Source organism: Aquarana catesbeiana, linkage group LG07 (assembly GCF_042186555.1).
Source record: "Aquarana catesbeiana isolate 2022-GZ linkage group LG07, ASM4218655v1, whole genome shotgun sequence".
NCBI classification, from domain to species: Eukaryota; Metazoa; Chordata; class Amphibia; order Anura; family Ranidae; genus Aquarana; species Aquarana catesbeiana.
In genome coordinates, this window is record NC_133330.1 from 193,646,289 (window position 1) to 193,673,216 (window position 26,928).

The 26,928-nt window shown below is 45.5% G+C and overlaps 1 protein-coding gene across 1 annotated transcript in view; it reads right to left on the bottom strand.

The window, feature by feature from the left end:
* Positions 1-26,928, bottom strand: part of WDR47 (WD repeat domain 47) — a 271,732-nt gene that overhangs the window by 25,828 nt on the left and 218,976 nt on the right. Inside the window, exon 14 of the mRNA XM_073592940.1 lies at positions 24,818-25,036. Coding sequence (XP_073449041.1) covers positions 24,818-25,036 — 219 coding nt within the window. The remainder of the gene's footprint in view (positions 1-24,817; positions 25,037-26,928) is intronic.

Consider the following 26,928-nt stretch of genomic DNA (forward strand, 5'->3'; position numbering starts at 1 on the left):
ACCACAGTGAGGTAAAAGGCTTACCGGAAAGCCAGTGACCACCCATTATTCGGGGGGGGGGGGGGGGGGGGTGTCACAAAGCGCTTGTTGGATTAATGATCCCATAAAAGGATGTCCAGATGTCCTGAGCGTCCTCCCACCAGAAGCCTCCACATACATCGGGCGATGGTCAAACCAGAACAGATATCCACAATATCAGGAGGTGCAGACATGCAAAGCAGCAAAGACTCCAAAAGTGCAGTATAGTCTCTTTAAGGTATGTTTAATGGTAAGTATTGCAGTGCTGCATACAGGTATTCTGACTTGAAAACGAGTCTCCAATACAAATTGCAATAAAACGGAATTACTTGCAAGTCCAAAATCCACAAACGTGTGTAGGCGATCGCGCATGCACAGAGCGTGTGAGCATGGCGTCCCGACGATCGTTTAATCAGATGTGACATCATCAGGGGTATGCCCACACGTCTGTGCTGACAATCTATATAGTTCATTGGCAAGACAAAGGAGCGCTGGCATTGGTCAAGCCAAATGCCCCAAAAATGCTCATTGGATAAACAAAGTTACGCTTACCGGTAACGTCTTTTCCTGTAGTCTTTCAGGACAGCCACTATGAGAGATAATCTCCTCCTCTTCCTCAGGAAACACTGCGCCAGCCCATAAATTCTTACTTCCCCTGCCGGACCTCAGTTTTTATAAGATCACCTCCGGCCAGCTGGGGAGACACAAGAACACATTAATAACATACTATCAAATATCATTATCATGCTGCGTTCTGGTCTTTTATAAGACCCCCCCAAATTTTCGGGTGGGTAACTAGGGCTGTCCTGAAAGAGTACAGGAAAAGATGTTACCGGTAAGCGTAACTTTAATTTTCCCTTTTTGTCTTTCAGGACAGCCACTATGAGAGGATGAACGAGCACTTACCAGTTAGGGTGGGACTACAGCTTGCAAAACCTTTTCGCCCAAAGGCTTGCTGACTTGCCGACACCAGGTCCACTCTGTAATGTTTTATGAAAGTGGAATAGCTGGACCATGTTGCTGCCCTGCATATCTAGAAGGTTCTGGCGTTGCTCCAGCTCTTTCTGCCTGAGAAGCTGCCATAGCTCTGGTAGAGTGTGCCTTTATACCCGTCGGGATCTCTTTCCCTGCTAATGTGTAGGCCTGACCAATGGTTACTCTAAGCCTTCTGGCAATAGTGCGTTGAGACGCTTTGTATCCTTATCTGGGCCCAGAAAATAAGACAAATAAAGGGTCTGACCTTCTTAATGTCTTGGTCAGTTCTAGGTACCGTAGGATGCATCTCCTTACGTCCAAAGAATGAAATTTCAATTCCCTATCCCCTGAGGGGTTGGGACAAAAAGGAGGGTAAGACTACCTCCTGGCTTCTGTGGAATCCAGAAGCTACCCTAGGCAAAAATGCCGGATCGGTCTTGAAAACGATCCGATCTGGGAAAATAACACAAAAAGGGGGTCTAACTGATAAGGCCTTAATCTCGCTGACCCTCCTGGCAGTTGTCACTGCTACTAAAAATACTGTTTTTAAAGCAATTTTCTTAAGTAAACATCCTTCTAAAGGTTCAAAGGGGGCTCCCGTTAAACCCTGTAAGACTAAGGATAGGTCCCACTTGGGGAAAGGTGGACCTTGGACTGGTCTCTGTCTAGTCAGAGCACTAAAGGATCTGACTACCCACGGGTTGGTGGCCAGAGGCCTTTCAAAATAAGCACTGAGTGCTGACACCTGACTTTTAAGGGTACTTATGGATAAACCCCTGTCTGCCCCGCACTGTAGAAATTCCAACACAGCTGTGGGGCTCTGCACCAAGAAAGAGCTTTCTAAGCACCACTCGCTGAAACGGAGCCAGACCTTTTTATAAATCCGTCGTGTCTGTTCCTTTCTGCTGTTGAGGAGGGTGGAGATTAATCTGTCTGAAAATCCTTTAGATTTTAATATACCCTCCTCAGCAGCCAGGCTGCCAACTTCCACTGGTGTACCTGTGGACAGAGGACTGGGCCCTGTGACAGGAGGTCCTCTCGAAGTGGAAGGAATAGGGGAGGTTCTACAGCTAGTTGCTTGAGAACTGAAAGCCATGCCCTCTTTGGCCAATATGGTGCCACTAGAATTAGAGACGTGTTCTCCATCTGAAACTTTCTCAGAACTGCCGGTAATAATACCGGAGGTGGGAATGCATAACAAGTTCTGAAATGCCAGTTCTGGTTCAGGGCATCCACCCCCAGAGCTCCTTCTCCTCCGTTTAGGGAGAAAAAAAGAGCCTTCGCGTTTTTCTTTGCCGTGAAGAGGTCCACTTCTGGGGGTTCCCATCTTCTGGCTATGCGGTTGAAGACCTCCTGGTTGAGGGTCCAATCTCCCTCCGGCTGAGAAAGTGTGCAATCACATTCCTTTCCCCTCTCAGGAAAATTGCTGAGAGAGATAAAGTGTTGGTCTCGGCCCAGCTCAAAATGTCTGTTACTAGGGCCAGCAGGATTCCGCTTCTGGTGCCGCCCTGCTTGTTTAGGTAGGCCATGGCAGACGAGTTGTCCAACTGCACCTGAACATGGTGGCCCTGAAGCTCCCTTCTGAAAAACCTGAGGGCTAGCCCGACTTCCCTCAGCTCCTTCCAATTGGACGATCTTTTTAGCTCGTCGTCTCTCCAGGTGCCCTGTACTGGAATGGAACCCAGGTGTGCCCCCCCAGCCCTTGCCGCTTGCGTCTGTGGTTACCACCTGAGAAATTGGGACATGCCAGAGACGTCCCTGCGACAGGTTCTCTACCTACCTCCACCACCAGAGAGATCTTTTTAACTGATGTGGAACGTGTACTAAGGTGTCTAGATCCTTTTGACTGTGGTCCCACACCTTTAGCACAAAGGTCTGCAGGGGACGAAAGTGTAGTCCTGCCCACTGCACTGCTGTGAGGGTAGATGTTAGCAGACCCAGTGTTGACCTTAGGTACCGTTTAGAGACCTGCTGATTGCTCTGGAGAGAGGCTACTGCTCTGTCCAGTTTTAGTATTTTCTCCGTCGGGAGAAAAACTCTCAAGAGTGTTGAGTCCAGCAGTTAACCTAGGTACACAATACGTTGTGAAGCAATCAGGCTGGACTTTTCTAAGTTCAGCAGCCAACCTAGGTCTGTCAGGACCTTCTTTGTTAGGTCTAGGTTTTTTATTAGCTGCTCTGGGGACGCTGCAAATAGTAGCAGGTCATCCAGATACGCTATAACTGACGCTCCCTGGAGTCATAGAAAGGCCGTGGCCTCCGCCAAGACCTTGGTAAATATGCAGGGCGAGGAGGATAGCCCGAAGGGCAGTGCTTGAAATTATAGATGCACCGTAACTCTGTCTAAGTCCACTGCCAGTCGGAGAAACTTCTGAGAGGTTTCTGCGATAGGGACGTGTAAATAGGCATCCCTGAGGTCCAGTAAGACCATGAAACAATTGTGGGGTAAGAGGGCTCTGACCGTGAAGATTGACTCCATGCGGAATCTCTTGTAGGTAATTGACTTCGTCAGGGGTTTTAAATTCAGAATTAGTCTGAATTTTCCAGAGGGTTTTTTCACCACGAATATGTGCGAATAAAATCCCTCTCCTTCCTCCCCCTTTGGTACTCTGCGAACTACATCCTGGTTTTCCAGATCCCTTAGTGCCTCTAGCAGAGCTTCTGCCTTTGCCATGCACCTGGGTAGATGTGTGATGAGGAATCTCTGTGGGGGAGGTTTTGTGAACTCCAGGAGGTACCCCCTTCTTATGACCCCCAGGATGAACCGGTTGGGGGAGATTGTTTCCCACTGAGGAAGGAAGGCCCCCAGTCTTCCTCCCACCTTGCCTGACGGGTCATTTACTCTTACTGGGCTGCTCAAGAGGGTGAAAAATCGCCCCTCCTCTGCCCTTACCTCTTTGGCCCCAGGTTTTGTTTTTCTCCCCTGTTTTTCTCCCCCTGTTTAGGGCATCCTCTACTTTTTTGCAGACGAAATACCTTCTTTGTTTGCGCTGGAGTTTTCCGCTTGAGTGGGAAACACTTTTTTCTGTCTGCCATGCGGTCTAAGACTGTATCCAAACCTGGGCCAAGGAGAAGGTCTCCCGTTAAAGGTATCCCACACAACTTGACCTTGGAGGCGCTGTCGCCAGGCCAAGTTTTCAGCCAGAGGGCTCTTCTGGCAGAGTTGGCCAGAGCCGCTGATCTCGCCGACATGCGGACTGACTCTGCCAAGGCATCCACTATGTATGCAATACCTCACAGAATCGTGGGAAAAGATGATAGAATAGTTTCCTTGGCAGTACCCGCTTCAATGTGCTCCTGAATCGTAGAGAGCCAATGTTCTAAGTTGCGGGCCACAACTGTAACCGCCACTTCTGGCTTTAAAGTCCCTATAGTTGAGTCCCAAGTCTTTTTAAGTAGAGAATCTATCCTTTAGTCCATGACGTCCGCCAAGGCCCCCATGTCCTCAAAAGCCAGGTCTGTGTGTCTAGAGACCTGTGAGAAAGCGGTGTCCAATTTGGGACATTTGTTCCAAATGGACGCAGGATCCTCCGAATATGGGAACCTTCTCTTAAGTGATTTTGAGAAAAAGGGTTTCCTTTTGGGATCCTGCCACTCTTTAACTGTCTCTACCAGTACGTCATGTACTGGGAAAACTTTTCTCTTCTGCTCCCCCAAGCCTTTGTACATGAGGTCATGGAGTGTCAGGGGTTTCTTGTCCGCCTGTATACCGAGGGTTGTGTAAATTGCCCCTAGGAGGTCCTCTACCTCCTCCAAGGACAATTTATATCTAGAGGATTTCCTGGACTCCCCGTCCTGATCCTCCCCCTCTGATTCCTCCTGGGATTCAGAGGTGCCACTGTCTGGCTGCCTATGCTCCACCTCGGAAGGGCCTGAGACTTCCTCTGCCATAACAGTAGTTGGTTTGGCAGGTGCAGAGCCCTGAGCCTGTGGTTGGGTTGTATCTTGTGAAGCAGGGTTAGTGGGAAGCTGAAATTTTTCAAAAAGCGACTTGAAAGATGAAAAGGTAGATGAGAGCTCCTTTACAGAAGCTGCCAACCCTGACTGTTCAGATTCCCTTTCCCTAACCAAGGAATCTATGCAATCTTTACATAACACTTTTGTCCATGCCTCCCCCAAGGTATCTCTACAGGAGGCAGACTTCTTTTTAGAGCTATGTGTAGATTTTGTCTTTTCTGTAGCTTTCTGAAATACATGTAAAAAATGCAGAGAAAAACTTTTACTTTTAAATAAACAGGAAACAACCCAGGGAGTGCATTAGACCCTCTACACGAGGAGGAAACACTAATAACTGAGGTCCGGCAGGGGAAGTAAGAATTTATGGGTTGGTGCAGTGTTTCCTGAGGAAGAGGAGGAGACTATCTCTCATAGTGGCTGTCCTGAAAGACAAAAAGGAAAAAAAGTGTTCAATGCAGCCATTGGCAGGACTATACGTCCATCATCCCAAGAGAGTGTAGACTGAATTAAACAGCATATGCTGCCATCTTCTGGTAAAAAAATAATAGAGGCTTGCTTCCATGTGTTGCCAACAGGCCTTTGTTAATCAACAATATATGTCATTAAAAACGCTGCAAGCTTTATTAAAGAAATTAAAAACACATACGCATCACTGATCCAAATATGCAAATTACTATCAGTAGTAAAAATAAAAAATGAAAATAATAGATTAAAAAATGAAATAAGATAAAAGAAAAAGGGGAACAAGAGTCTAGATCAGGGCAAATATGCAACAGCAAACAGGAGGGGGACATCAACTATTATTAATAAAACAGTTGATGTCCCATTCCACATTCAAGCCCCTGGGCACACGAGACCCCAATTTGTATATCCAATTGGTCTCGGGCCCTAGAGATGCTTAGCTTGCCATTGCACCCATGCCGATGGGGTACATGTTTTTCAATGGCAACAAAGGTAGTACCCCTAGGGTCCCGATTAGGTTTTAAGTCATAATGCTTTGAAACATTATGCTTATCAGAGCCCTTGCGGCTGTTGGTTATGTGCTCCCCTAATCTAATATGCAACATTCGAATGGTGCGCACCACATATTCAAGGCCACAGGGACACCTGAGGAGGTAGATGACACATGTCGTTGTGCATGTAATTAACTATTTTAGGGTAGGAGAACCCTGTGCCTGCTGAGGAAAATTCAGTAATCCTCCTACCTCCATAGATATTAATTTTGCAGGCCCGGCACTTCCCGCACAAATAATAACCCTTCAGGTCACCAAATAAAGTGGGTCCAATGGGCGGGTCAGGAACATTTGGTGCCATTGTGTTCCTTAGATTAGAGGCACCCCTAAAAATGACACAAGGTCGATCAGACAATAAGGAACCTAAAACCCGATCATTCTTAATAATCGGCCAATGCCTTTTAATAATCCTCTTAATAGCCCAATGTTGGCTAGAGAACGTGGTGAAAAAGGCCAGACTGTAATCATCTGTGTTATCCCCTCGGGGAACTTTGTCCCCTAAAGGTTCCTGACGATCTCTGTTTCCAACTTCTACTCTTAGGGAATCTAGGGCCTTACTATCATATCCCTTGGCTATGAATCTTGTTCTTAAAACCGATGCTTCCTTCAAGAAATCCTTTAAAATAGTTTATAGTTATATAGTTATAGTTACAGTCATTGAAAAATCAAGCAACTCTAAAATAAATTTCCTTTGTGTCTCAACCACACAAAATAATTTTATTTTAGAGTTGCTTGATTTTTCAATGACTCGCAACTATTTTTGGCATGATGGTGTTTACCATCTACAAATTAAAGGAGTGGCCACGGGAGCCAAGTTTGCTCCAAGCATGGCCAACCTTTTCATGTCAAAATGGGAGGATATAGTTTTAAACAATAGGCGACCAGAGCTGGTTGTGTGGAGATTTATTGACGATATTCTCTTTATATGGGATACTGACATCCCATCCGCTCAGGCATTTTTTGGCCCACTTGAACAATAACAATAGAGGTATTGTCCTTAGCCATGAAATAAGTCCTATTGAAATCCATTTTTTGGATTTAAAGATTTCAACACTAGAAGGTAAAACTGCCATTTCAACTTTTTTTAAGAAAACAGATAGGAATGGATACAGTCCTCTGGACTCTTGTCATCATTCATGGTTGAGGGCAGTACCTAAAGGTCAGTTCTTAAGTCTGAAACGAAACTGCACTAATTTGGAGGATTTCTTTAACCACTTCCAGGCCAAGGCCGTCATATGACGTCCTTGACTTTCAGTGGGAATATCTGAATGATGCCTGCAGCTACAGGCATCATTCAGATATCCTCATTTTCAGCCGGCGATTCTGTGCACCATAAGAACAATCACAGTGGCAGTTCCACCGCTTGATCATTCTTACAGGCGATGGGAAGGGACATCCCCCTTCCCGCCGCTTCTCCGGGCTCTCCCGTGCCATTGGGGACCCGGGAGAAAGAATCGGCCGCCGCCGGATGACGACCATAGGAATGACTGGTGACCAGATGGTCACCAGTCATCTCTATGACCAACAGAAGCCCGGGCGCTGCGTTATGACGTCACGTCCAGGCCGCGATTGTAAACAAAGCCGCGATTGCGGCTGGTAAGCATGAGATCGTCAATTTTTTTTTGGATCTCATGCTTTCCAGCCTGGAGAAGAGATGTGGGGTCTTATTGACCCCGTATCTCTCCATAAAGAGGACCTGTCACACACCATTCCTATTACAAGGGATGTTTACATTCCTTGTAATAGGAATAAAAGTGATAAAAAAAAATGTAAAAGAGAAAGTGTAAAAAAAAAAATTAAAACAAAAAAAATCCTCTGTCTCCGATAGCTTGTGCTCAGAAGCGAACGCACACGTAAGTCCTGCCCACATATGTAAACGCCGTTCAAACCACACATGTGAGGTATCGCCGCGCGTGTTACAGCGCAAGCAACAATTTTAGCACTAGACCTCCTCTAACACTAAAATGGTAACCTGTAAAAAAATTTAAAGCGTCGCCTATGGAGATTTTTAAGTACTGAAGTTTGGTGCCATTCCATGAGTGTTCGCAATTTTAAAGTGTGACATGTTGGGTATCTATTTACTTGGCGTAACATCATCTTTTATGGTATACAAAAAAAATTAGGCTAACTTTACGGTTTTGTTATTTTTTAATTCATGACATTTTTCATGAAACGCATTTGAAAAATTGTTGCTCAAATACCGTGCGAGATAAAAAGTTGCAACGACCATCATTTTATTCTCTAGGGCATTTGCTAAAAAAACATATATAATGTTATGGGGTTCTGAGTAATTTTCTAGCAAAAAAAAAAAATGATTGTAGGAGAGGAGTGCCAGAATAGGCCCGGTATGGAAGTGGTTACGGAATTATCGGTTTTAAGAACAAGATTCATAGCCAAGGGATATGATAGGAAGGCCCTAGATTCCCTTATAGTAGAAGTTGGAGATTGCCAGGAACTATTGGGGGGGCAAAGACAAAGCTCCCCGAGGGGAAAACACAGATGATTATAGTATGGCCTTTTTCACCACATTCTCTAGCCAACATTGGGCTATTAAGAGGATTATTAAAAGGCATTGACCGATTATTAAGAATGATCGGGTTTTAGGTTCTTTATTGTCTGATCGACCCCGTGTCATTTTTAGGGGCGCCTCTAATCTAACAAACACAATAGCACCAAATGTTCCTGACCCACCCATTAGACCCACTTTTTTTGGTGACCTGAAGTAGTATTAGTTGTACAGGAAGTTCCGGGCCTGCAAAATTAATATCTATCGAGGTAGGATTACTGAATTTAACTCAGCAGGCACAGGGTTTACCTACCATATAAAATCGTTCATTACATGCACGACGACATGTGTCGTCTACCTCCTCAGGTGTCCCTGTGGCCTTGAATATGTGGGGTGCACCATTCGAATTTTGCATATTCAATTAGGGGAGCACATAACCAACATCCGCAAGGGTTTTGATAAGCATAATGTTTCAAAGCATTATGACTTAAAACATAATGGGGACCCTAGGGGTACTACCTTCGTTGCCATTGAAAAATATGAACCCCATTAGTGTGGGAGCAGTGGCAAGTGAAGCATCTCTAGGGCCGAGATCAATTTGATATACAAATTGGGGTCTCATGTGCCCAGGGGCTTGAATGTGGAGTGGGACATCAACTGCTTCATTAATAGTTGATGTCCCCCTCCTATATGGACAGTAAGCTGTTGCATATTTGCCCTGATCTAGACTCTTGTCCCCCTTTTTGTAAACGAAAGACCACCTGTCCACCCCTCGTTTTTGGATATTTAAAAACATTTTTTTACTTTCTAACTTACCTTTTTTGGAAGTACTAAAAGTACTTCCGATCCAGCCGGGCCGCGGGCGTCACATCCTCTTCTGCGGCGAGCCTCCCGTTGTCTTCTGGGATATGTGTGGGTCTCAGAAGACAAGCTGGCCATTCACAAAGCGGCTTGCGCATGCGCAATCGGAACCCGGCAGTGAAGCCGCAAGGCTTCACTGCTGGTTTCCCTTAGTTGTAATGGTGGCGGCTGCACTCGATCCGATGGACAGATCGGCCTCAGGGGGCAAGTATTCTTATTAAAAGTCAGCAGCTACAGTGTTTGCAGATGCTGACTTTAAAAAAATAAATAAATACATTTCGGCTGGAACACCGCTTTAATGACATATATTGTTGATTAACAAAGGCCTGTTGGCAACACATGAAAGCAAGCCTCTTATTTTTTACCAGATGGCAGCATATGTTGTTTGATTCAGTCTACACTCTTTTGGGATCCAGAGTTTTTACATAGTAAGGTTGAATAAAGACACCAGTCCATCCAGTTCAACCTGAGCGAGTGTGGGTGCATGTCTACAATTGTTCCTAACCCTGTACATTGTGTCTCATTAAGATGTTCCTCTATTATATATTATTTAAGGTACCCATATAGCACTTTCAATTTTACAAAGCACTCCACACATACATCGCACACTCACATCAGTCCCTACCCTCAAGGAGCCCACAATCCAAGGTCACATTCATATACTAGGGCCAATTTTGGACAGAAGCCAATTAACCTACCAACATGTCTTTCGGGTGATGATGGACCTATAGTACTGCCAATGGCTGCATGGAACACTTTTTCTTTATCCATGATATGCCTGGTTTGTTCATTCAATGAGTGTTTTGGGCCATTTGGCTTGACCAATGGCAGCGCTCCTTTGTTTTGCCAATGAACTATATAGAGTGTCGGTGCAGACGTGTGGGCATATCACTGATGATGTCACATCTGACAAAATGATCGTCGGGACACCACGCTCACACGCTCTGCCCGATCGCCCACAGATATTTGTTTGTGGATTTTGTACTTGCAAGGAATTCCGTTTTATTCCATTTTGTATTGGAGACCCGTTTTTGAGTCAGAATACCTGTGTGCAGCACTGCAATACTTACCATTAAACATACCTTAAAGAGAAAATACTGCACTATTGGAGTCTTTGCTTCTTTGCATGTCTGCACCTCCTGATATTGTGGATATCGTTTGACCATCGCCCGGTGTATGTGGAGGCTTCTGGTGGGAGACGCTCAGGACACCTGAACATCATTCTATAGGATCATTGATCCAACAAACGCTTTGTGACCCCCCTGGATAAGAGTGGTCGCTGGCTTTCCGGTAAGCCTTTTACCTCACTGTGGTGACGGGTAACACGTGGTCAAGCAATTAATCCAGGCTCTTTATCTCACGTGGGATTTTTTTTCATTAAACTCCAGCTCCATTTAATGAACTGTTTTTTACATTTGCACTGTTGAATGATTTATTATTATTTGGTACTTTAGACATGTGACCAACATAATACAAAAAACACACATTGTATTATAATCAGTATTATACAGTAGTTACAACCATTTTTTGCACATCTGCACTTTACAGTTATTATATGCTATATTCTGCTATATTCACATATGTATCATTTTTTGATTTTTAAGCGCTGCACTTTATATTTTTACATTATTTGTTAGGGATGTCCTTGGATGCCTTTATCCACAAGGTGATTGTGGATAAAATAAGGCAAAATTAACAGCTTAAGACCAACAACCCCGCCATAGGATCCTCCTCACATGGACAGACATGTTGCCCATCTTGAAAAGCTGCCGTATGGAGTCTTTCAGCCATCCACCCGAGATTACCAGCTGAGAAGGGTTTGCGAAAATGCCAGACACCTATGTGGCAAGTCACTCCACTTCACAAAAAAAAAGTGTGCCAATACGACAATGTAGCTGCTGGCTGCCGCTTAAGACTGCTGCAGGACCACTGAGAAGAACTGCCAATCACAGGTGTTAAAAACTGTCCAGAGGAAGTCAAAATGGCCCCTTGTGCAGACACGCACAATGATATCATCACACATACGTACTGTGGTCCGGTCTGCTAGGTGGTGTATCGCTTTGCAGTGCACACAAACACACCAAGTGCCCCAAGCACAAGAGGACACAGGGAACTGCCACACATGGTACCACTTCAAAGCCACAGGCCCAATCTTCATCTCCTACAGTGGGCACTGCCCCACAGGGCCTTCAGGGACCTGGCTTCCCCTCAGGGGATCACCGCCCTGGACATGTACAGCACGCAGCCAGCAAGGTGCCCAGAGATGCCCTGCAGGTATCTAGTGCTGAACAGCAACCTTACAGGCGATCCCTTCTGCGTGTGAGGTCCGGGTATTATCTCTTTTGGTCCCAGGGCTGTAGGTGACAGATCTGCATTAAGCCTTCATTTTCCCAGTAAGAGTGTGCAGAACAGGCCACGAAAACAGGAGACTAGCACCTACAGAAATTAATCTTCAGAGAGATTTCACAGGTACATCCATCACCTAGGACAAAAACTGTGGCTTAGCTGAGCTTGGATGGGATGGGTATGCCTGGGTAGGGAAACCTATTTTTTTCTTTCGGGCAGTGTTCATTCGCCTAAAGGTGGCAGCATATCCCAAGTAGTCATGAACTTGCAGACTCCCTGTGTCCCTTGATGTATGATTAAGAAATACATATCAAAATGATTGATATATCAATAGATAAAATCATCTGATATACTTGCCGTTTCAAATAAAACAGATGCTGCCTGCCTACAACCCCCAATTCAGCCATCTTACTGGTCAATAAACCAACCAATCACTAAGGTGACCAACAGGAAAAGGGTAGGGATAAGTCTGCCTTTGTATCAGCAAGGAAGCTTTGCTACTCCGCTAGGAAGAATACTTATCACATTGGCTGAATATACAGTAAATTTCCGCTCAAGTCGGACCAAGCTTGTCAAGATTTGTTCACTCCACAACCTGCATCACTTGAGGAATATACACAATGCCGGACTAGTGGACACTTATTCTGTCTTGCAGTCCTGGAATTGTAGGCTTCTAGTACAACCAGGATAATACTCGCATGGAGTTTGTATATCTTACCCCTACTTGTGTGGGTTTCGTCTGAGAGCTTTCTTACTACAAATATATTAGCATGTCAATTGGTGGAGACCAGTCAGATAAGCGAGGACTGATAAGGATATTCTATGCACTTGACGATCTGTAAACTCAGTTGGTGCCACATTAATATGGTTTGTAAATCACAGTCGCCATGCAGAGGAGTACACTTAGCACCATCTTAGATGCAGCATTCAGTTATAGTGTAATGTCAGTTAAAAGATTTCAGAGCACTCGTTTAGATGGACAATATCTCCTGCATTTATACACTGGGAAATCTGTAAAAAAATAAAAATGGGATTTTTGTACTCACCGTAAAATCCTTTTCTCTGAAGTTCATTGACGGACACAGCTTCTTTAATTCTTGACCTTGGGGTTATCACGCCACATTCAGGAGAGGACTAGGCAGAACATGTAACACATGTAAAAACAGCAAGACTGCACAGCACCGTCCAGGGGGCGGTCCCTCTGGCTATAACCCCTCACAATGCTTCCTGCAGCTCAGTTCGTCAAAAAGCAGTACAAACATAAATAGGAGGGGTGGGTGCTGTGTCCGTCAATGAAATTCAAAGAAAAGGATTTTACGGTGAGTACAAAAATCCCATTTTCTCTTTCGTTCATTGACAGGCATAGCTCCTTTAATTCTTGACCTTAGAGACGTTCCCAAGCAGTGTCAAAAAACGAGGGGTGGAAACAGCAAAACATAACTTCACACACAACAAAAGGAACACCTCAACAGAGGAGTTGCCAACTTAAACGGTCGCCATCAAAACCAGCGGCCAACTTATGCTTCAAAAGATGCATTTACAACAAACTTGTAACTTAAAGAAAGTATAAATTGCAACCTTACACAGCCGCTTGCAAAACAAAACAAGGCAAGCATCCGAAGATGCGCTTACGTCAACTTTGTAGAACTTAATGAAAGTGTGAATGGACGACCAAGTCGCCGCCTTACACACCTGGGAGACAGACGCTTGATGTAGGAAAGCCCAGGAGTTCCAATTGCCCTGGTGGAATGAGCCGTGACAGGAAAAGAGGGCACCCACCCCCTTAAGGCATAGGCCTGAACCACGATCTGTCTGATCCACCGAGAAATGGTGGATGACGAGACCTTTTTTCGGACCAGCCACTGAGACAGAGTCTGACTTCCGGAAGGGAGCCGTAGCAGACAGATACACCCGTAGAGCCTGGACCACATCCAGGGTGTAAGGCAACCTCTTTCGGGTGTGTCGGCTTCGGACATAAGGATGGTAACACGATGTCCGCCTCATCCTTGTATCCTTGTGGATAACCAGGTAGGGAGATTTGCATGACAAGGCTGCCAACTCAGAAACCCTCCTGGCAGATGTAATAGCCACTAGAAAGACTACTTTCTGAGAAAGTGTTAACAAGGGAATCCCCCTAATGTTTTCAAACAGCGGTTTCTGAAGCGCCGATAGCACCACATTCAGATCCCATGGAGGTAGCGGTGGTCGAACCGGAGGGACGTGTCGAACCCCTTGCACAAAAGTACTCACCAATGAGTGAGTCGCCAAGGGACGTTGGAAAACGACAGCCAAGGCTGATATCTGTCCTTTGATGGTGCTTAAGGCAAGTTTCTGATCCACTCCTCGCTGCAAAAACAGCAGGATCCTGGAAACTGAGTATGTGCGCGGACGCCACCCCATCTCTTCACACATGGAGATGTAAGCCTTCCACGTATGATGGTAAATCTTTTGAGAAGATGACTTCTGTGCCCTCAGCATAGTGGAAATTACAGAGTCCGACAGACCTCGGTCCCTTAGTACCTGGTTTTCAACAGCCATGCCATTAAAACCAGCGATGGTAAAGCAGGATGAAGTATCGGACCTTGCGATAGAAGGTCTTCTCGCATCGACAGCCGCCAAGGAACATCCGCCACCAGTCGTACTAGGTCGGCATACCAAGGACGTCGAGGCTAATCTGGGGCAATCAGAATCATCGGAATCCCCTCAGCCTCCACTCTGCGCAGCAGACGTGGTAGAAGTTTGAGTGGGGGGAAGGCATAAATCAGCCAATAATGCCCCCATGGAACCACCAACGCATCCGCCCAGGGGTCTCTTGTCCTGGACACAAATCTCTGCACCTTCGGATTGAGCCAAATGGCCACATCTGGTGTGCCCCACCTTAGGCAAAGGAACCGGAATACCTGCGGATGCAACGACCATTCCCCTGGGTCCAGCATCTGACGACTTAAGTAGTCTGCCTGCCAGTTTTCTACGCCCGGAATGTATATGGCCGATAAGGCCGGCACGTGCCGCTCTGCCCACGGGAGGATGCGAGCGACCTCCCGTGCTGCAGCCAAGCTCCTCGTTCCTCCTTGATGGTTGACATATGCCACTGCCGTGGCGTTGTCCGACTGGATCCTGACCAGACGCCCCTGTAGCCTCCTGGACCATGTGGAGAGGCACCGTCTGATCGCCCGAAGCTCGGCCACACTGATCGGCAGTTGGGATTGTTCCCGCGACCAGAGACCCTGGGCTGACTGTATGCCCAAAACTCCCCCCCAACCAGTCAGACTGGCGTCCGTTGTGATCACCGTCCAATAAAGAGGAAGGAACGATCTCCCGGACCGAAGGGCCGGAGACCTCAGGCACCAGAGAAGGGAATCCCTGACTAACTGGCTCACCCGAATTTGATAATCCAGGGATAATGGAGATTTGTTCCATTTTGACAAAATCTCCTTCTGCAAGACTCGAGTGTGAAATTGAGCGTACGGTACAGCCTCGAAAGTGGCTACCATGAGGCCCAGAACTCGCATGCAGAACAGCAGCGAGGACCACCTGCGGTTCACCAGCAACTCCACCGCAGCTTGAAGAGTGTGCAGCTTGCCTGAAGAGAGAAAAACTCTCGCTTCTGAGGAGTCCAACAGTAAGCCCAGGTACACCAGGCGTTGAGTCGGCACTATTACCGACTTCAGCACCCAACCAAACTCCTGGAGAGTCTGCATGGTGATCGCTACATCCTCCCTTAATTCTGAGGCGGAAGCTGCTCTCAGAAAGAGGTCGTCTAGGTAACCCACGATTGCGATCCCACGTTGCCTTAACAGTGCCAGAATTGGAGCTAGCACTTTGTAAAAAGACTCGGGGTGCTGACGCCAGACCAAAAGGGAGAGCCACAAACTGATAGTGCTCTTCTGCAAATCGCAGAAACCTCTGATGCCTGAGGCATATGGGTACATGTAAGTACACATTCTGGATATCCAGAGATGCCAGGAAGTCCCCCTGATGGAGTGCAGCGACCACGGAGCAAACTGATTCCATCCTGAATCTTTGCACTTTCACAAATCTGTTGAGGGCCTTCAAGTCCATGATTGGACGTACCCCTTCCCTTTTGGGGACTACAGATTGCAGTAGAATCCCTGAAACCTTTCCTGCGTCGGTACAGGTACTATCACCCCGCGCAGTAGCAGGTCCTGTACTGCCCCGAACAGGGTTTCCCAACGAGCCGGAAGTAGAGGTAGGCTGGAGGGGGAAAAAACTGTTTGGTGGACAAGAAAGAAACTATCTTGTATCTCAATGAAACCAGTTCGCAGACCCATTGGTCAGACAGTAGAGAGGTTCACCAAGTTACAAACTCCCGAAGGCGACCCCCCACCCGAGAGTCGGGCGGGAGCAAACCTTCATGCGGTAACATTTTTGCTCGCAGACTTGTTTGGCTTTTGTCCTTCAGCAATAAAAAAAATATATATTATAATAAATATATACATATATATAATGGTGCGCTGATATCCTGAATGTAGATAATGCTGTAGTGTTGCCTATTGGTTGCAAACCACTGTATAAAGTGCCTAAAAATAACTAGTGATTAATAAATGTAGATAAATGTGCTAAATATAAAATGTTCACAATAGACTGATTCCCACTAGTGGTAAACACAACAAAAATATATATGTAAACCAATCACAAGCACGGATGGATCTTCCTAATAAAAATACCAATGAACTAGATACCAACAGCAGAAAATCCATTTTAGAAAGTTCTGTCCATAATTATGGTATTTCTGCTGACAAAAAACTGTGGCCAGGTGAAGAGACATAGAAATCAGTGGCAACAAATGAAAATACCAGATCTTCCAAAGAATGGCTATCGTATGCGATGGCTTGCAGACGAAATTTAAACAGCTGGTTTGATCACTCTTTTCTTATTGATGATCTCCATATCTTCCAGAGCTCAAACATGTGAAGAGAGAAAACAATAGTGTAATATTGCAGAGACTTATGTCAGCTGTCTCCAGCTGATACACTCACATGTATTCACTGATATAACAGCATGTGTAGCAGTCAGGTTTACTCCTCCTCACAGCCCGTCCATATTCATTTTTCAGTAAAGATATCTCTGCCGTTTTAAAACAATTTTTAAAGTATTTCATCTAATAGTTTTTTTTAACTAGATGCATTTAGTTTTTAACCTTAGTATTGTTTAAATACTTTTAAATGTAATAAAGTATCCATTTAGGGTTTATTTACAGTCTAGGTTGAAGTATTATTGTAATTGAGAGCAATGTATCTATATATTTTCATGTATCAACATCTATTACGTACATACTGCATTAGCAGTTGAAATGATGCAGCATGATGTTACAAATGAATCCGAAGTCACTATGGCAACCTATAAACATAGCGTGGTTTAAAACCCACATGTTCGTCACTAGGCTTCATTCCCTTGAGAATGTCACATGACCTGTGATGCAACGCGTCGGGAGGAGGAGCCAGTGACGTCAGGCACGAGTGTGCAGCTACTCGGACGGGCTGTGAGGAGGAGTAAGCCTGACTGCTACACACGCTGTTATATCAGTGAATACATGTGAGTGTATCAGCTTGAGACAGCTGACATAAATCTCTGCAATATTACACTATTGTTTTCTGTCTTCACATGTTTGAGCTCTGGAAGTTATGGAGATCATCAATAAGAAAAGAGTGATCAAACCAGCTGTTTAAATTTCATCTGCACGCCATTCTTTGGAAGATCTGGTATTTTCATTTGTTGCCACTGATTTTTATGTCTCTTCACCTGGCCACAGTTTTTTGTCAGCAGAAATAACTATGGACAGAACTTTCTAAAATGGATTTTCTGCTGTTGGTATCTAGTTCATTGGTATTTTTATTAGGAGGATCCATCCATGCTTGTGATTGGTTTACATATATATTTTTGTTGTGTTTACCACTAGTGGGAATCAGTTTATTGTGCACATTTTATATTTAGTACATTTATTAATCACTAGTTATTTTTAGGCACTTGGCACTGTATACAGTGGTTTGCAACCAATAGGCAAAACTACAGCATAGAGCATTATCTAAATTCAGGATATCAACGCACCATACTTTATATATATTTTTATTCACAATTTATGAGTGAGAGATCACCGTTTTTGGTCGTAGCTTTTATCGCATAATATATATATTTATTGTTTATTATTTTACCAGCGCTTGAGTACCAATAGTATCACTTTTGTCCTTCAGCAGGCGCCTTGTTGGACTGAAAACGCTTACCTGCCGACCCGGGCGGGCGAAAAAAAAAACGTTTCTGAGCGGAAAAAGAGGGCCCTTGCCTACAGCGTGGCTCCTTACCCTTCCTGGACTGTGGGAACAATGTGCTCCTCCTACTGGTAACATTTTTAATAGTGTCATCCAGCGAAGCTCCAAAAAGCCTTGGAAGGGCAAATCTGCCAGTGCTTTTTTAGATGCCTGGTCCGCAGACCAGCATTTCAGCCAAATCAGGTGCCGTAGCAGCACTGCTGATACTGATGCTCTAGAGAGCAGGGGGACCGTATCCAGGGCCGCATCACAGACATACTTAAGGCCATGCACCAACTGATCGGCCAGCTCTACGCAGAGCGGGGAAGACTGTTGCTTCTCCAATTCACGGTGCAACAACTTTGCCCATTCAGTAAGCGTCTGCGACACCAAGGCCGTGGCCAGCACAGGTCGTAACGCTGAACCCACTACCGTAAACATGGACCGGTCCATTGCATATGTCCTCCTGTCGGCAGGGTCCTTGAAGGCCCGAGTACCTTCTACCAGAATCGTGGTTACTTTATTTAACCTGGATACCAGGGGGTCAACGACCGGAGGAGACGTCCATTTTTTCTGGAGGCTCTCCTCAAAGGGGTAACGCACCGCCATTCTTCTTGGGGCTGAAAAGGCCCGCTGCGGACTTCCCCATTCCTTGTAGATGAACTTATCAAATTAAGTCAAATACGGAAATACCTTAGGCGTGCGGCCAGTTTGCGGGACCCAAAAGGGACCGCCACCTCAGCAGAGGTTCCTGCTGCATCCTGTATCTTCAGGGTATCCCGCACCACAGTGATAAGTGCTCCTACTAGTGCTTTTTCCTGCGCTAACCCGGACTCAGAGTCATTCTCACTCTCCGAACGGTCCTGGTCCGCATCCTCTGACACATCAGAACAAGGGCCACCAGTCACCGCGGGACCCGAGTCCGAATCAGAGCTCTCCCCAGAAGACGGGGGGGGGGGGGGGCAGGGGGCGTTTTTTACCCCCCTTGCGCCCGCACACCGCTTCCACCCTGGCAACAAAGATCTCCAGGACCACCGACAAAGCGTCCATAGGCACCGCATTTTTTGCAGGTGAGCCGGTTGCAATAGCAGGGATGTCTGGGGAAGAAGCGCCAGCTTCTGACGCCATGCTGACCCTCACTCGTCTGCCACAACTTAGGGACTTAAGGCAAGGTACACAAATCCCACCCTCCTAGCTGCTCACAGACTGAGGGACCCACCACCCTGACCGAGTGCTGTCGCTGACCACTCTGCCCTGTTTCAGTCACAAAGTGCTTAGAGTGAAAACCGCGCTGTTCTGAGGTACAGAGACCCAGCACAAAAATCACCAAGAAAATGGCCGCCGAACCTTCTAGAAAATGGTCGACAGCCCATACACTGCATAAGACTACAGGAAAATGGCTGCGGCCTCAACAAAATGGCCACGGCCTCTCCCGAGGTAAATTTACTCAGGCACCTCACAGCGAAGAAAAAAGTGACAGAAAAGTAAAAACGGACCCCAACAGCCAGCGCAGCCCCCTGCCAAGGCCCGGTGCCCCCCCGGCCTAGGTACAGACACCGTACCTCATGCCCAGTCACACAGCGGCCCCAGCAGGGGGGGGGGGGATGAGGGATAGGGAGAGAGGGATAGGGAGAGAGGAAAGGGAGAGTGAGAGACCCTCTAGTCGACCTCCCAGGGAATGCCCAGCTGCTCTATCCTGCCGAGGCAGGGAGAGCCGTACTTACCCTTCCTGTTGGGATGGCTGGAAGCATTCCACCACAGACCCATCACCCGAGGAGTACGGGGTGGCTGTTGGCCACAGCACACTGTGACAAGGACAGCAGTAGCCCGGTCATATGTGTGCCCCTGAGCATATAGCTCACCGGCCGCCCCTGGAGCAGAAGGGGCATGTCGTGGCCGACCCATCGCGTAGCTAGGGTCTGCTCACGCTCGATGGCCAGGCTGGGGAGACCACAAGGATCTATATTATACAGCCTGTCACCCAGCCGGCTGTTGATTGTAGATCACAGGATCAAAAATTGTAGAAAATTTTTTTTTTAAATCCCAGGACCAACGGTCCGCTCAGGGAGCCAGGTCCTTCTCCTACTGAGCTGCAGGAAGCAGGGTGAGGGGTTATAGCCAAAGGGACCACCCCCTGGGCGGTGCTGTGCAGTCTTGCTGTTTTTACATGTGTTACATGCTCTGCCTAGTCCTCTCCTGAAGGTGGCGTGATAACCCTAAGGTCAAGAATTAAAGGAGCTGTGTTCATCAATGAACGAAAGAGAAAATAAAATGTAAAACACACCTACTCACACTCAGACAAAGTACCCTTTAAACCCAGCCTGAATCTATGCAGTGTGCAAATCAAAGCCACTCACATTACAATCTGTCTGTATAATGTTCTGTTACAACAGCTATCTGCAAGTGCCTCGCAGACACAACCTGAATGGATTGTTTATGTAAGCCTACACTGCTGTATAGGTACAATCTCATTGGAAAACTTGGGGCTAGTATAAAACTTCATACAAATTTAAAAAAACAGAGTGGACCTAGGAGGAGAGGAAAACAGGTATGGTCACTTCGAACTTCCTAAAAAAGGCAGACTCCAGGGCAGATTTATCAGTCCCTGCTTTAGAACCTAGCTAGTTCCCCTCTAGTGCAATTTTAAAAAGCATGAACAAAAGATTAGGGCAGCAGCCTTACAAAGCTAGGCAACAAAGTTGATGTCAGAATGCCCAGGAAACTCTGAATGGTACCACGAGCACATGCTCGTGCAGGAAATGCTTTGTCTTTGTCATTATTAATTATTCATGTTTTTGAGATTAGTTGTCTTATCTACCTAGGTGGAAAAAGGAATCCATCTTCGTGATGGAAGCTGTGACTTTGATGTAGACTCTGATGCTTTGGACCATCTGCATAATCTCCTGTTGATATTTTGGAGTAGGGCACAATAAAGGAAGGACCATGTCTTCACCGAGGTGGAAGGCCAAACCGACAAAGGTTTTTGGGTGCAAGTCTACTTTTTTCTTTGTAAACAATGAGGAATGACTCATTACAAGAGAGACGCTAACTCAAAGACATACAGTATCTCACAAATTTGAGTACACCCCTCACATTTTTGTAAATATTCAAATTATATCTTTTTATGTGACAACACTGAAGAAATGACACTTTGCTACAATGTAAAGTAGTGAGTGTACAGCTTGTACAACTGTAAATTTGCAGTCCCCTCAAAATAACTCAACACACAGCCAATAATGTCTAAACCGTTGGCAACAAAAGTGAGTACACCCCTAAGTGTCCAAATTGGGCCCAATTAGCCATTTTCCCTCCCCGGTGTCATGTGACTCATTAGTGTTACAAGGTCTCGGGTGTGAATGGGGAGCAGGTGTGTTAAATTTGGTGTTATCGCACTCACACTGGTCACTGGAAGTTCAACATGGCACCTCATGGCAAAGAACTCTCATAGGAGATGAAAAAAAAATAATTGTTGCTCTATATAAAGATGGCCTAGGCTTATAAGAAGATTGCCAAGACCCTGAAACTGAGCTCCAGCACGGTGGCCAAGACCATACAGCAGTTTAACAGGACAGGTTCCACTCAGAACAGGCCTCACAATGGTTGACCAAAGAAGTTGAGTACACGTGCTCAGCGTCATATCCAGAGGTTGTCTTTGGGAAATAGACGAATGAGTGCTGCCAGCATTGCTGCAGAGGTTGAAGGGATGGGGGTCAGTCTGTCAGTGCTCAGACCATCAGACCATATGACGCACAATGCATCAAATTGGTCTGCATGGCTGTCGCCCCAGAAGGAAGCCTCTTCTAAAGATGATGTACAAGAAAGCCCGCAAACAGTTTGCTAAAGACAAGCAGACTAAGGACATATTACTGGAACCATGTCCTGTGGTCTGAAGAGACCAAGATAAACTTATTTGGTTCAGATGGTGTCAAGTGTGTGTGGCGGCAACCAGGTGAAGAGTACAAAAGACAGTGTGTCTTGCCTACAGTCAAGCATGGTGGTGGGAGTGTCATGGTCTGGGGCTGCATGAGTGCTGCTGGCACTGGGGAGCTACAGTTCATTGAGGGAACCATGAATGCCAACATGTACTGTGACATACTGAAGCAGAGCATGATCCCCTCTCTTTGGAGACTGGGCAGCAGGGCAGTATTCCAACAGGATAACGACCCCAAACACACCTCCAAGACGACCACTGCCTTGCTAAAGAAGCTGAGGGTAAAGGTGATGGACTGGCCAAGCAGGTCTCCAGACCTAAACCCTATTGAGCATCTATGGGGTATCCTCAAACGGAAGGTGCAGGAGCGCAAGGTCTCTAACATCCACCAGCTCTGTGATGTCATCATGGAGGATTGGGAGAGGACTTCAGTGGTAACCTGTGAAGCTCTGGTGAACTCCATGCCCAAGAGGGTTAAAGCAGTGCTGGAAAATAATGGTGGCCACACAAAATATTGACACTTTGGGACCAATTTGGACATTTTCAATTAGGGGTGTACTTTGGTTGCCAGCGGTTTAGACATTAATGACTGTGTGTGAGTTATTTTAAAGCGGGATTCCGGCCAGGAAATTTTTTTTTTTTTTAAAAGTCAGCAGCTACAAACACTGTAGCTGCTGACTTTAAATAAGTACACTTACCTGTCCAGCGAGCCCGCGATGTCAGCCGCCCGAGGATGACCCGTCTCCCTCGGCTCTCGGGTCCCGGCACCGCCATCCTAACTAAGGGAAACAGGCAGTGGAGCCTTGCGGCTTCACTGCCAGTTTCCTACTGCGCACGCGCGAGGTGGTGCTCTGTGAATGGCCCCGTGGTTTTCTGGGAACACACTCAGTTCCTAGAAGGCAACGGGGCCGCTCACCAAGGAGCAGGACACGCCGCGGAATAGGAAGAGGCAGATTAGGAAGACTGCCTAGCAACAAGGGTTCAGGTAAGTTTAAAAAAAATGTTTTTTTTCAAATGTTTAATTTTTTTATGATTTTTCATGCTATTTTTTATTTTAGGGTGGCCCTCCACTTTAAGGGAACAGCAAATTTACACTGGTATACAAGCTGTACACTCACTACTTTACATTGTAGCAAAGTTTAATTTCTTCACATTTCATAGTCTCACATGAAAAGATATAATAAAATATTTACAAAAAATGTAGAGGGGTGTACTCACTTTTGTGAGATACTGTATCTTACAGGTGCGATAGCCACCAAGAAGGCTACCTTGTGAAAGAGATCATCCAAAGAGAGTTCCCTGATGGGTTCAAAGGTTATTTTCTGTAGAGCAGAGAACCAAATTGTGATCCAAAAGGAAGCAAAGGGTGCTGTAAGGGTAGTTTGCTTGAAGAAACATCTTGAATAAAGGTCTTTGAAAGAGAAAGCAAAACCAGGGTTTTTGGAAAAGAACGGACAAGGTCGAAACCTGTTCTTTAAAAGTACTTATTGCTGCGTTCTGCTCAAGTCCTGATTGTAGGAAGGCCAAAATGTTGAGGGACAATGTAATCTCTGGGACTGAAATGCCTATGTTCACAGGCAAAGAAGGATGTCCATGATAGTATAACTTTCTGGAAGTGGATTTTCTTGCTTTTACAATGTTTGAATGACTCAGAAACACAAGGAATTGTGACATTGTTGAAGAAAAATCTGCCTTTGGTCAAGGCGGCTGCGTATTGCATGCCTGAGATAGAACTATAATTGAAGAACATCGAGAACAGTGTTAAATAAGGTCCTACTCTGATGCAAGGTAAACATAGTCACCTTGAGTGGTTTGAGTGCTTTGCAGACCTTTGGTAGAGCGAATGTTTGCCTGACCTTTTGCTGTGGTTACTTTGCACCTGGTTTCCACTATTGCTATCAGTGTGGGTATTCCGCTTTGGGGTACTCACAGAGTAGGGTACAGGGTAAGAGTGTCCAAGAAAGTGACCTTTCAGTAGCAAAATCCTCATCGCAAAAGGGCAGGTGGAAGCGTCTGAGTATCTTATAAAGGGCTCTAGGTAAATGTGGCAGTAAAGTATGCAGCCTGTGGTGTGATGTGATGGTCATCCACCCAAGACTAAATTTTGAGTGGTTGCATTTTAGGGCCTAATTTGAAAAGTTTAAAGTGGAAGTTCAGGCTATTACTAAGCTTAAATCTGCTCCTACCCCCACCCCCTTTCTAAACCCTATTCTTACTAGCCTTTAGAAAGCAGGAAGATGATTATACTGCCTCTCAGGGCCCTCTGGTCTGGTTATGTGATGCAGCGATGTCACCCATAGACTTACTATGGGGCATCCGTTATCCACTGTCCCTCCTCTCCCCTGAAGCTGCTGCTGGGAGCCTATTTTGTGACCAGACCAGAGCACCCTGTATGTAAGGATTTTACACACACTCCACAAGCTGCCTGACCGCTGGAACGGTGGCCCTTTATCCCTACCCCACCCCCACATGTGATATAAAAAAAAAGTGTAGTAAAAAAAAAAAAAAAAAAAAAAGCATGAAAAAATTAAAGTTACACCGAAGCACTGAGAACCGCCCCCCCAAAAAAACACTAGCTCATCCTGACCCCACATACGCACACACACGGAAACACACCTGTCAGAGGTGCCTACATATAAAAAGATCGCCTGTGCTACATGTTACATATTGCCATGCACACCAGAGTGAGAGCAATAATTCTGGGGCCAATATTCAGTTAACTCTAAAGTGATGGCCTGTAAGGGCTTTTAAAGAGTCACCTATGAAAAATACAGGGTACCAAAGTTCATCGTTTTGTTATGTACAGAATATCTAACATTGGGTATATTCATCAGTAAACATGCATATCAAACTTACATTATTACCCAATAACAAATAGGAAGCTGAACACAAGCATCAGACTGCTGCAACAAAAACATTATTATAATAAAGACACCTGCACCTACCTTGTAAATCTGTCACTTTAATTTTCATATCATAAGAACCAGTAAGCAAATAGTGAGCTCCAGGAGAGAAGCGAACAGAGCGAACATCACTTGAATGGGGGTGATAACTTTGCACCATACGACCTCCTCTGATATCATACAGCATACAGCTTGAGTCCTCTTGTCCTGTGGCAAGCAGTCTTCCACTAGGGTCCACAGCCACAGAGGCCACAGCACTCCCTGCCAAAAACAACATGACCGCTAATTCATTACATAGTTGGCTAAGCCAACGAGAGAAACACTTGAGTTGCATGAGTTACTTAGGAACAGACTACTTTTTTTTACCCCAACAAAAAGGTTTTATCAAAGAAGATTGGTATACAGCCAGTTTCAGTTTTACAATAAAGTACATTGCAATAAATCCATATAGCATAGACTTTTCCTCAAACCGCATTAAGTCCCAGAAGTCTACCCAAGATTAGATCCACTGGGGCAATCCTCGGGGCATCCAAACACGGTGCCCATAATCTCTCATATTTAAAGTGGAGTTCCACCCAAAAAAAAAAAAATTTCATTAACGTGCATGAAAAAAAAAAAAAAAAAAATTAGAAAAAAATTTTTTTTACTTACCTTGTTATGTCTGTTGCTATGTGGTCCCTCAAAATCTGCCTCCTTCAGTGCCTGGGCTCCTGACGTCACTTCCCTCGGCGCAGGAAGGGAGATCACCTCTCCCCCCTCCCTCTAGGCAATCATCTGGGACACGTCACAGGTCCCAGATGATTGCGCGGCTAGTCACTGTGTCAGATTATTAAAAGTCAGCAGCTGCAGTATTTGTAGCTGCTGACTTTTATTTTTTTTTATTTTTTTAAAGCGGAACTCCGCTTTAAGTGTACTTCCCCTATGTTGATATACAAGTTTCTCCATTTGTAATACCTGCCCAATATTTTGAATTCATTCCCTTGTCATTGGGGCGGTCTTCCGATTTCCAATGAACCATAATCAGCTTTCTGGCCTGGAAAATAACTCTATAAATGGCCTCTCTAGTACGTGTAACCCAAACATATTCTTCTAATACTCTCAGCAGACATGCACTCGGGTCTAAAGGTAAAGACACTTTCAATATTGAATTGACAGTATTCACCACTCTGGCCCAATATGTGTGCAATATGGGGCACCGCCACAAGAGATGAATAAGGTTACCATGATCACGTTTACGTGTGCATGTGGACTCAGATTGCAAATTCATCATCTGGAGTCTATAAGGTGTGTAGTATACTCGCAATAGTATGTACAGCTGAGTAAGTCGTCGTGATACATTCAGTGAGCAAATGCCCACCGCCATTGGCCCACATCTCTCTCCCATTTTTCCCCATACTTTCAGGGGATGCTGCCTCAAATAGGATTGCAATAGTATGGCATAGCATTGTGAAATAAAACCTTTAGATGAGTCAGCAGCCCTAATGAGACTAAACACTGGGGCCAGGGACAGATTCCACTCCAGAGACCTACTCTGCGCTGTAACTGCATGCTGGAGTTGTAGATAGTAAAAGTGCATTGACGACGGCAGACTATTTTCCGTCTGTAAAGCTGTGAAGGTCCGGAGCACCCCATTCCAAAATATTTGCTTAAGGTGTGTGACCCCATATGTTTTCTACGGGGCTCCAGATTTCCATTTGGCCAGTTCAGTGTAGGTGCCATTTAACCAAATAGGACTATAATCAGTATACCCATCTGACTTCTGGATGTACAGTCAGGTCCATAAATATTGGGACATCGACACAATTCTAATCTTTTTAGCTCTATACACCACCACAATGGATTTAAAATGAAACGAACAACATGCAGACTTTCAGGTTTAATTTGAGGGTATTTACATCCAAATCAGGTGAATGGTGTAGGAATTACAACAGTTTGTATATGTGCCTCCCACTTTTTAAGGGACCAAAAGTAATGCGACAGATTAACAATCATCCATCAAACTTTCACTTTTTAATACTTGGTTGCAAATCCTTTGCAGTCAATTACAGCCTGAAGTCTAATGCATAGACATAAACAGACGCTGGGTTTCATCCCTGGTGATACTCTGCCAGGCCTCCACTGCAACTGTCTTCAGTTCCTGCTTGTTCTTAGGG